Source organism: Bemisia tabaci, chromosome 1 (genome assembly GCF_918797505.1).
Source record: "Bemisia tabaci chromosome 1, PGI_BMITA_v3".
Classification (NCBI taxonomy): Eukaryota; Metazoa; Arthropoda; class Insecta; order Hemiptera; family Aleyrodidae; genus Bemisia; species Bemisia tabaci.
Window position 1 is genome coordinate 89,896,018 of NC_092793.1, and position 12,154 is coordinate 89,908,171.

Here is a 12,154-nt window from a genome sequence, read left to right on the forward strand (position 1 = left end):
ACGTACACACAAAAAAGGCCTTATTTTTTTTTACTATAGTAAGATTATACTATAATCGATCAGCACATATGGCGGGCCGTTAGGTCCAAAATTCCCGAATATATTAATTTTTGTGAGAATATATTTTTTTCCCGATATATATGTATTTTTTTGAGTATATATATTTTTTTCCTTGAGAATATATAATTGGTTTGAGAATTTATTTTTTCTCAGAATATATAATTTCTCGAAAAAAAAAAAAAAAAAATATTCTCAAAAAAATACATATATATCGGAAATAAAATATATTCTCAAAACTGAACTCAACGGTGGCATCGATGAGCCACAGTGTTGCCAAACCATACCGAAGAGGAATGCGGATCGTGTCAAAACTATTTTTCCGGATCACCCAGTGAGGTGACCGTTTTCGTTCGCAGTTTTGAAAAAGTAAACAAACAACAACACGCTCTCTTAGTCTCTTAGCTGAAAGTCTGAAAGTAATTTCGAAACTCCTTCAAGACTGGTAAGGAACTTCTAATAATAATTCATTCTAATTAGGAACCTTTCACTCATTAACCTTCACTTGCTTTGTAATCGGCAATAGACCGTATCAAAGACATGAAGACGGAGCGCTCGTATCTAATAGCACGGGGAAAAAGTGAAGCTAGGTTCGGCGCTGCGCGCTTGTGTGAGTGTGTAAATGAGCGCGGGAATCCATGGCGGCAAACGGAAATTTGATTTGAACTTGTCCTCTTGATTTTTGCATATTTCTTCTTCGAAACGTATTTTAAATTCCTAAAACGAATATACTAAGAAAGTTCGGTCTGCGTTCTAACATAATACACCTACTTTTGCTCGGTAACAGGCAGTAATCTCACATAAAGTTAGTTTTTCTTCTGCTCATGGTGGTTCTGCAGGTTCAAACAGGCCGTTACAGTTCTAGATCTACGTTACTTCCAAATGAAATCAGTCGGTCGACGACGGACCGAAACTAACCTAAAGTTAATAAAATATGAGTGTGTACCTGAATTTGGGCAAAAATCAACCTAAAATACTTTGTTTCCGCAATTTTATTTATTAGTTCCCGCCCTACATTTGAATTCAAACTTGTCCCGATTTCGCCGCCAATCCTCTAGCCAATAGTAGAGGTGATTGAAAAGAAGCTCTAGAAGCTTCATTTTTTGCTTTTAGTGCTCCGTCTTGAGGTCTTTGGTTGAACCCAATGACTGACCTGTGTGGATTGGTGTGGATTGGTCTTGATACAACCTAACCTCAAACTAAAACGTGTTTTCCGTTTTTGCGCTGTCCCGCTGTCATATGCATGCGCTGTCATGACTTGAATGAATCTTCTCTCAATGGATTGTGAAGAAATTTTTCAAAAGCTTGCATGTGGAGCCAAGTTTCGTCGGTTAGGACCCAAGAACCCGAAGAAAGATTGTCAGTCACCCGTGAGTATTCAATGATTTTCTAGCACTTGATACCTTTTGCAGTCCCTCAAAGTTCGATGGAGGCGTAAAGAACTTCAAGCACTTATAGCCGTCGGTTTCAAATGGAATTATCCGAGTGCAGGATGCGAGCCAACCTCATGGGTGTTCTGTGATTTCTATGTTTGTTCCATGTTGACCGAATTTATCACTCATTTGTAGGTCTTGCGCTACCTTTTCAAACTCAAATGGATGGTTGAAGTTTTGTCTCTATATTGTAACTGTACACCTGAGATTCGTCACTGGAAATTATTGTATCCAAAAATAAAGGATCATTGTTAGAATGTTCAAGAAGCTCAAGGGAAATTGATATTCGGTTGGATTTTTGTTGAACAGGCAACAATCGCAGGACAAGTTTAGATGAAACTCGATGCATGTCTTAATATTTCATCAAAATCGTATGTGCAGAACCCTCAGAAATATCACACTGCTCAGAAAGCTTGAAATGACCATTTTCGAGCGCGTTTGCCTGCACTTTTTTCACGTGGCAAATGTCGGTTGCTGTTGATGGTTGTTTCCCGTGCTCCTCACCTTCGACGGACTTTGGACCAGTTTTGAACCATTTAGACCACTCAAAACTTTAAGAACAACTCTTACAATGATCTTAGTAAACTTTCCTTAGCATACCAAAAGTTTTGTACAAGGTACAGAGCCGGATTTAGGGGGGGGGGGCCAAGGTGTCATGGCACCGGGCGGCAAATTTCGGTTTTTTTTCGTAGAAAAACAAAGGAGAGAGAAAAAATGAGGTAAAAACTAAGTACTGGGCAGCGGCGGAGCACTGAACTCCATTTTGAATTGATTCCATCTCCGGGTGAGTCATCTCAATCCTCTCTGAAAATCATTGGCAACTTCAAGGTGGCAAATTTGCCGCTTAATAGGAAATTATTTCTTGACTCTCTCCGCAAAATTACACAGAATTTTATTTGTTCATGCTCTTTGAACTATGAGGGGAGGGCCGCACAGCGACTTTATTGCCTCGTATGGCTCGATTTTTAGCCTGACAGACCTTTCTTAGTCAAAACTCTATCCATTTTTGTTCGAGAAAAATTTGCAAGATGTGTACCCGAATATTTCCATTGCAATACATAATACCTTTCCGTACCGGTGACCAATTGCTCGGCGGAGCGATCTTTCTCCGCTGAGGGGCGAGTGCACAAGTATCTAAGGATATATCAGTGGCATTAGAGACTTGTGAATGTCGCGATGATGTCAATACGTAGAGAGAAAAAAGGAGGTGTTTGCATCTTGAGGACTGTCTACCCCGTGACGTCGAGGTCGGTACAGGTACTCCAGAAAAATCTGGAATTCGAAGTATGAAAAATTGATCAATATGTCCGATTTTTTTGCTTAAATTAACTCAATAAATTCAAACACAATATATAGAATTACTTTTTTCCATAAACTATACCATTTTCGAGAAAATCTATGATAAAAATCGTCGTACCGACCTCCGTCATCAAAAAAGTCCAAGATGCCCGAAATTCAACCACCTCCTTTTTTTCTCTATGATGTCAATGGAATTCGACATCACTATGCAACTGGATTTCGAGGACATAATAGAGAAGTTCGTGCATGTCAAAGCGAGAAAGAAAAATTTCTAGAGCTTTCAATGCCTCGGTGAAACTCTATGCCCCTCTAATTTTCTCGCTCTTCTCAACTAAATCAATCCGTAAGTTTTTCGAAAACTTGAGTAGGTAGGTACATCGATGACCAAAGTGCGAAACCCCAAATCTCCATTTGCGACGTTCCAGACTTCCTGTGATACTTTATTTATTCTATGAAAAAGTAGTCAACGTAATTTCTTGACATTTTTTCCTGTAAGCAGAATATTCTGTATGATTATGAATCTCAAGCTATAAAGTTTGCTTGTTTCTCTTTGGAAAAATAAAATAGAAGCGGAAATTCTAAAACATCGCGACGGAAATACGAGATTTTGCACTTCAGCATCAACATTTAATTAAATCTTTTACTTTGTTCAATTTTCGCCTTTTTCGTTCCTCAAATCCTTAGTCCTTGAAGAGTCATTTTCTCCTCCTAAAATATTTGTTTACAACACTTTCCTGCATGTAGATGCGCATTTTTCTGACTATCGGAGAATCAGATTTCTCTTCTGTCGTGTTTTCGAAACTTATATTTCGTGCGCATCGCGTGTTTCTATAAGACATTACACAGTCCGGGAGGGGGGGGGGGGGCGGCAAAATTTTTCGGGCACCGTGCGGCTAAAACTTAAATCCGGCTCTGATGGTATACCGAGTTTGAAAGAAAATTTAATGTGAAACCTTTGCGCTATCAGTGGTCCTAAGATGAGAATCGCAGAACGCACCTGACTTACTCGTATTCAAGGTGACACAGAATGAACACAGATTGAAATAAGCAAAATCTGTGAATCTAGTGTTCTTGAGTATGTTATCAGCTATAAGGAAAGTTCAAGGAAACCTAATTTAGATGCAAAATGGGCTATTTATCACCAAAATCAGGTTTCCTATATAACAGACGTCGTATTCAGACATTATTTTTTTTTTTTTTTGAAGAATCCAGCTCTTTTGTTTTGTTAATATTGATTTTGTGATTGGAACTTCCAGGATTATGGAGCACCTGCTGGCAAAATAAGGAAGGTACGGCAAGTCAAAGACGAAAACTGCAGGGGCAATGATGAAACTAGACCACTTTCAGATGACTCAGATGTTGAAAAAGATCATGCTGAGGAAAAATCCATCACCTACAAAGATACTTTAGCAGATAAAAGCAACAAGAAAGACATGGTAAAGAATGAACACCTTGACTGGTTTATTTTCAGGACTTCTTGTCAGGACAGTCTTTTAGGGCTGTTCATTTCTTCTTTTATAATTGAATGACCTTCTCGATGGCATACTGTCAAAATTTGAACATTTTGAGGAAGCAGGAAAATATTTGATTTCGTCGATGATTTTCATATTTCCGTTCAGAAAAATTTACCCATGTTCTTCATACAATCTGTAATAAGACCAAGATTACCCTTAGTCTTAGGGAGGCAACCCTGCTCAACATGCATTAAATCAAAGTTGATAGTGAACGAAATATTTGAGTTGGAACGTCAAGAGGTCAAAGAATAAAGAACTGAACAAACAAAGAAACAGAGCGACCTGTGAGAAACGCAGAATAGATTGTATTCGATACATCAAATGGGTGAGATTGTATCGATATCAATTGGTTCAAAACATAAACATAGCCTCAAAAGTAAATTCAGAAATCTGAGAGAACGGATCTTTTGTAACAGATTTTTTATTCTTTTGAGTACCAAATGCCAATGCAAAGTGAAATTGTCAGGAAATTTATCATTTTCAGCTTTTCCAACTAAAATCCTTTCAGCTTGATTTGAGGTTATGTTCAATTGTTTTGAACCAAACGATACATCGAACCGTTATCGAATACGGTCTATAGAGCCTTCAAGACTGCAGGTACACTCCACCCATTGCATGTACGCTAGGTAGCATTTTGCAATCATGAAATGTTGGCAATTTTTAGCATGATTGCTGTGATATTCTCTGGAAGGAAACCCGCTTATCATGTAAAAAATTTCCTGACTAGGAAAATTTCGGGAAAGTCATGCCCTGTACGGAAGAATGACACTATAAACTTAGATCAATGCAAAAAAAATGGAGCGAAGGAGGTATTTAGTTGCCCAAAATGAGTTTCTTCCATTGTGATTATTGCCCCTGGAGCTTCGACAACTGAAATCGAAAATGTAGTTTTTAGAATCTGTTTGTGCTCCTCTTGATGCTTCAACCCAATTTTATAGTTCTCGACCAACTTTGATTTAATGCATGTGCAGGAGCACCATGACTGGCAAAGGTGGCTCAGAGATTATGCCGTCTTTCCAATGAAACCGGTGTTCAGGCGTTTTAGAAAGAAACTTAATGCACAATATAATTTCGGTTGAGTCACTTAGTAGTAAGATTCGTCCACCCTCAAAGAATAATATTCCATCGATAATTCAATTTCTGAAATTAGGCTGTTATGCTCTTCAAGTAATAGGTTCCCTCTAAAGCTTCTCCTAGTTTCCAACATTCCCTTTTTCTGAAGTATTAAACATAAGAGAGCTCTACAACTATTCTCTTTCTTGTGATTGGGAGGAACCAAAATTAACGAGGATTAAAAAATGTCAGTGTCACAATTTCTGTAAGAGCCTTTAGTCCAGGCAAATAAGCTTAAAAAGAAACCATACCCTGCTGAAATCCTGGGTAGCAATTAGTTCAGTGATGCCAACGTAATTTTTGATGCAAAAATGGCCTAAAATTGTCTTTTTTGGCGGATTATGGCCTGTAACTCAAGAAATAATGATCTGACGACAAAATGAGATATTTTCAAAATTGTAGCTCGCTAAATTTTCTATATAGTTGTTTCTATTCATTTTTTGTTCAAGGAAAAATTAAACCCGCTGGAGGGTGCCAAACTTCGGAAAAAGAGCAGAAATTGACATTTTTCGCGGTTTCTGACCATTGCTTCTTTCTTCCATCTTTCGGTTCATTTGTTGACAAACGAAGTGAAGACGATGGAAATTTACAATGAATCACGTATACCGAGTTCAAAAAGAAGGAATTGCCGCATTGCTATATATATATATATATATATATATATATATATATTATATAATATATTAAAACAGCAAAAAAACAATTTTATATAATCTCGGCAACATTGCAATGCGGTAATTCTTTATTTTTGAACTCGGTGCACGTAATTCATTGTACATTTCCATCGCCTTCACTTCATTTGTCAATAGATGGACCGACAGATGGGAAGAGGAAGCAATGGTCAGAAACCGCGGAAAATGCCAATTCCTGCTCTTTTTCCGAAGTTTGGCACCCTCCAGCGGTTTTAATTTTTCCTTGAACAAAAAATGCATAGAAACAATTTTATAGGAAAGGAGGGGTTGCGATTTGGGCCGAAATCGGCCCCTCCACGGAATTGAATAATTTTTGGATATTTGGCAGTTGACGGTGCATATATGACGGAAATAATCGAGTTTTGCCCATACTCAAGTTTTTTGGCTGCGAAACAGGGGCCTAAACATGGCTCCATGGCCGAAAATAGCTGAAATTTCGCGTTTTCCGCGGTTCTCCCTCAGATTTCGACCTGAGCCCAAAGGCGACACCTACCCACGTAACATACTCGAATATGATCAACCGTCGCCTTTGGGCCCAACTTCAAAATCGAACATATCCAACTTTCCAAGGCAACATACTTATCTGACCTCATGAGGCCATGATAAGCACTGCAAAAACTGCGAAAACTGCATTCAGTAGAAAAGAACCTATCTTGAAGTTTTTATCATTAGATATCTCTCATCTGGGATAGTTATCAAATACAAACCTGTATGCTGTTTTATTACAGCGAGCTTTTCATAATGGTAACATTACCAAGCACTGGAGAGCTCAAGCAAGCAATCAAGGAACCTGGAGTTGACAAGTTAACCTATACGTGAAATAGTACAAAACTCAGTTTTAATAGTCATTCAAGTGACTGGTGACAGTCAATATAGGAAGACTGTATAAATCCGCTCTCTATATTCGAAGGCAAGTTCTGGGTTCAGTACAGAACCTGAAAAGAACGTTGGACTGCAAACAGGAATACTCAACTATTTCCGGCTAAAAAGTTGGAAAAGTTCGATTTTGAAGTTGGGCCCAAAGGCGACGGTTGATCATGCTCTAGTATGTTACGAGTCTAGATGTCCCAGACACCATATTCGAAGCTCATCACCTGTCGCCTTTGGGCCCAGGTCAAAATCTGAGGTAGAACCGCTGAAAACATGGATTCTCAGCTATTTCGGGCTAAAAAGTTGGAAAAGTTCGATTTTGAAGTTGGGCCCAAAGGCGACGGTTGATCATATTCAAGTATGTTACGTGTCTAGGTGTCTCAGACACCATATTCGAAGCTCATCACCCGTCGCCTTTGGGCCCAGGTCGAAATCTGAGGTAGACCCACGAAAAACGCGAAATTTCAGGTATTTTCGGCTCCGGAGCCATGTTTAGGCCCCTGCCCCTATTTCGCAGCCAAAAAACGGGAGTATCGGCAAAACTCGATTATTTTCGTCCAATATGCCCCGTCAACTGCCAAATATCCAAAAATTATTCAATTCCGTGGAGGGGCCGATTTCGGCCCAAATCGCAACCCCCCTTTAATGAGCTTTAATTTTGAAAATAACTCATTTTGTCGTCAGATCAACATACCGCGAGTTACAGGCCGTAATCCGCCATTAAAACCAATTTTAGATCATTTATGCCAAATTTGGCAACTTTCCGGCCCGAATTTTTTGGTGTTAGGTTGAAATTCGGTATCAGCGTCAAAAATTGCACTGGAATCACTGTAAACATTGCTACCCAGGATTTTTGCAAGCTCTTTTCTGTAGTTGCCTGGGCTGTATCGCACCCAATAGTGAGTGTTTCAATTGCCTAGTCATCTGTATTGTGATTTGTTTGTATGAATGAAGAACAAAATTGAATTAGTCATTGAAACGAACCTCCTGTAGTAATCTTACTCATCATGACCTGCTGGAAGAATCGTATGCGGCACCTCCCAATTTTTTTTTCTCTCTCTTTCTTTAACAAGCAAAGAAGCTTCGCCCCCTTCCAATAATAAGCACCAAACAGTGAAAATAATTTTCTATTCATATCTACTTAGATTTGTGTAAATTTTTGTGTCTGCAAGTGTCAACTGCTTTAATTTTTTTATTATTCAAATTCAAAAAACAATTGGCACCTACTAATGTGTGAGGAACCGCCAAAAGTTCCATTTTATACAACATTTTGCTTATTTCTTTTACATTACAGGTAGACCACTTACGGAAATCAATGAAAATTTCTACAGCAGGACAATCCGTTCCAAAACCGTTTGAATCATTTGAAGAATTAATATCAGATTACAATATTTCTAGAAAACTAGTGCAAAATATCTTAAATTTTGGTTTTACTAAGCCAACTCCTGTACAAATGCAAGCCATTCCATGTATGCTGCAGGTAAATTTCTTTTATCAGTCTTTTTGGTTTTGCAAAAATAATGCTCCTAGATCTTTTAATATCAGTGTGTAAAATATTTTGACATATAGCCCGAATTGAGATATTTTTGACGTTTTCGAAGTGATTGGAGGCACCGCACAATGAGGAATGTAAGACATAGGAACCAAGTAAATTTTTTTATTCCTTAAGGAGGGTATGAACTTACTTTGCACAAATCCTTAGACCTCCACTGCCACTACAAGGTGTTCAATAGATTTTTCCCAACAGGACCAAGTTCAGGTATTTTTGACGTTTTCGCTGCCATTTCAGGCAAATGACGGCATTAGTTCCCGACAAAAGCAAGATATCTAAATCTAAAGCTACCTAATCACCTAGTGGTCTGATCAGTAGTTTTAGCAAAGAGAGCTAGATTCATTGATCTTGATACGCACTGGATACAATATACAGAAAAGTATAACATATCAACGGATGCTAAATCAAACGAACAATAACTCCAACAGGTTTTTATTCAATCCTTACCAACTGCAAACACTCTTTAAGGTGGTAACGTGATTTTTAATAATTATGAAAAGGAGGGGTATCGATAAGGGCCTTTTTTGGCTCCCCCGTAAAGGACCTTTTTGGGTCCCCCCTAGAATCTGGAAATTTATGCGGGTTTTCCAAGTTACTCAATGCAGTTTACGGAAATAATAATGATTTGGTCTATAGGCCAATGGATACGTGTTAAACGGTTGCCTGAACATACGGCTGCAGGCACATTTTAGCGAAAATGCGTGTTTTTCTATCACTCCGAGGCTTCCTTGACACCGAGCGCATCGTCTAACTAAAACGAGCTTTTGATATGTTATGAAAGAGGCTTGGGGACACATTTTAACCCTGGTTTGGTTTTAGTTAGATGATTTGCTCATAGTTAAGAAAAACTTTTTCAAAAGTCGACTTTTAAGGGACATCCGCAAAAATCTTAGGGAAACACGTCTCTCCAACTGTATGGACGCTACGTATATTATCGAGGGCAGTTATCAAGCCTTGTTAAACTCTTACAAGAAGACTCTATTTGATTGTAGCCAAATAAAACCCGTACCGACGTAATTCCCCAAGATTTTAGCGGATGTCCTGTGAAAGTCGACTTTTGAAAAAGTTTTTTTAAGGATGAGCGCATTATCTAACTGTAACCATACGAGGGTTAAAATGTGTCCTTAAGCCTCCTTGATAACATATCAAAAGCTTGCTTTAGTTAGACAATGCGCTCAGTGTCAAAAAAGCTGAAAATGTGCCTGCAGACATAGGTTCAGGCAACCGTTTAACACGTTTCCAGTGGCCTATGGACCAAATCATGATTATGTCTGTAAACTACATTGACACAACTTGGAAACCTGCATAAATTTCCAGATTCTAGGTGGGGCCTAAAAAGGTCCTCTAAGGGGGGGCAAAAAAGGCCCTTATCGGTACCCCTCCTTTAAAAAATGGCCAAAACGTTGCAAGAATAGACGTAAATTATGATTTCTTCTACATTGGTAGATAGAGCATAATTTTTTGCGTTTTCTGGTATAAATACGAGCTCTGTAACAGCATTTTGGCGAAAGTTATGGATGTTTGAAGGTTTAAAAAATGGCAACGCTGTTTCCCTGGAGTTCCTGCAAAAATCAAACTAGGGGTAAGCATCTCTCAACTAGTACTATTAGCCCATGAAGTTTCGTTCATTCCGGGCTGGGTACATTTTTCGCCTGTATGAATAATCCTCTTTTTAAGTAATCCCTTTTTTATTCCTCATCATCATTCCTCGAAAAAGGGCAGGACTCTATGTCAGGGGTGGCGTGCGCGTGAAGGGTTGAAATTTCACTTATGTAAGTTTTTACACATTTGACGTTCGTTTTTTGCTACCACGGTCCAAACATAAGCATAGGGTGTTCCGTTTTCAGGCGACCATCTCAAAACCTTGCTCCTCGGGCTTTTTCTCATTCCTTTTGGTCTCCAAAAGATAATTCTGAACTTTTAGCAACATGGCTGAAGCCTACACTTCCCCAAAAGCGATGAAAATTTTGGGACCAATTACATTAGTTTATATGGGGAGAAAACAGGCTGATTCGCGAAACTACGTTTTTCGGCTGCAAAATGCGCCGAAGTTATTTCAAACCAGATCATCTCTTGGGATGTCATCCAGAGGCCTATCTTGAACGAGAAAATTCCACTTTTGACCCTAAGATGGGGTAGGGTGGGTCACAGCGTAGTTAGTTTTGAGGCGCTACGCGCAGGAAAGTGAACGCATTTGACAGTTTTTCATCAACCTTAAAACAGGTCCTCTGAAGCCGAGGAGGCTAATGTATCTCACAATTATATTAAAATAATGTACTAGACTTGCTTTTATCCCTTAAGACTATTTTCGACCATTTACACTGTTGCCAAATTTACTCGAGCCTGGAAGGAAATTAGTGTACTAGAGGGCTACGCCCTCTGGCCACTATGCGGCCCAGCCCCCTGAAGGCGCCCTGCGCCATCAATGGGCCGCTTCGCAGCCCTATTTTTACCCTCCTATCAATGTTGGTTTCATTTTTCCCCTAAAAAATTACGATGTGAGGTACACTTTATTTTAGAATGAAATGATTTTTGTTTTTGATGAATAGAGGAAAAAAATTTTTTGAAGTCCAAAGGATGCGTTTTGCAATGACTGACTAATGAAACATTGCAGTAAAACAACGAAAAATGATAATCAGGTCGTAATAAAGTAACGAAGGAGTCAGGAATCGAACCCACAACATGAACCGTGTAGGCGCTTCTGAAGTCTGAGACGACTCGGCCACCGCTCATCCTGGAGGGGGCGGAGCGAATCTTGTGTTGATAAATGGAGCTGATGCGCAGGCTACTCAGCCACTGCGCAACCTTCTGCGCATAGCGGCAACTGGTTGCGGAGCATTCTGTAAATTTGCTCACTTTTATAACTTGATTGTAAAACAAACCTGGGTCCTATTTCCAAAATCTGATTAGAGCGGGCTCATCTAAGGCCTCTTACCTGTCGATTTACGCAAAAATCATGGAAATCGGCCCGGTAGAACGCTCAAACAAACTATGACAAAAAACCTAAATTTACATTGTTTAAAGGGGAAAATTCTCAACTTTACCACGTAATTTAAAAAGACCTGGATTATATTTTGAAAATCTGAATAGAGAGGGCTCATCTAGAAACAATTGCCCGCCGATAGCCGCAAAATTATGAAAATCGGCCCGGTAGAACTAAGCGTTACCAGTCACGCAAAATTAGGAGGTCTCGGAGCTTATAGTATAGATATCATGTTCTGCACTTGAGTGATTTTGGCAACAATGTAAGTGGTTGAAAATAGTTCTGAATGGATGGAAACAACTCTTGTACATTATTTTATTACATTTGTGACATAAATTAGCCTCCTCAGCTTCAGAGGACCTGTTTTAAGGTTGATGAAAAACTGTCGAATGCAATCATTTTCCTGCGCGCAGCGCCTCAAAACTATAACTACGCCGTGACCCACTGACCCACCTTACCCCCATCTTTGGGTCAAGAATGTAATTTTCCCGTTCAGAATAGGCCTCTGGATGACATCCCAAGAGATGGTCTGGTTTGAAATAACTTCGGCGCATTTTACAGCCGAAAATCGTAGTTCCGCGAATCGGCTTATTTTCTCCCCATTTAAACCATGTAATTGCTCCCAAAATTTTCATCGTTTT

General features: G+C 39.2%; 1 protein-coding gene across 1 annotated transcript in view; it reads left to right on the forward strand.

Moving 5' to 3' along the window:
* The first annotated feature begins 1,232 nt into the window (after positions 1–1,232).
* ais (DExD-box helicase 52) overlaps positions 1,233–12,154 on the forward strand; it is a 50,142-nt gene continuing 39,220 nt past the window's right edge. Inside the window, exons 1-3 of the mRNA XM_019048415.2 lie at positions 1,233–1,427; positions 4,046–4,225; positions 8,273–8,458. Coding sequence (XP_018903960.1) covers positions 1,320–1,427; positions 4,046–4,225; positions 8,273–8,458 — 474 coding nt within the window. The 5' untranslated portion in view covers positions 1,233–1,319. The remainder of the gene's footprint in view (positions 1,428–4,045; positions 4,226–8,272; positions 8,459–12,154) is intronic.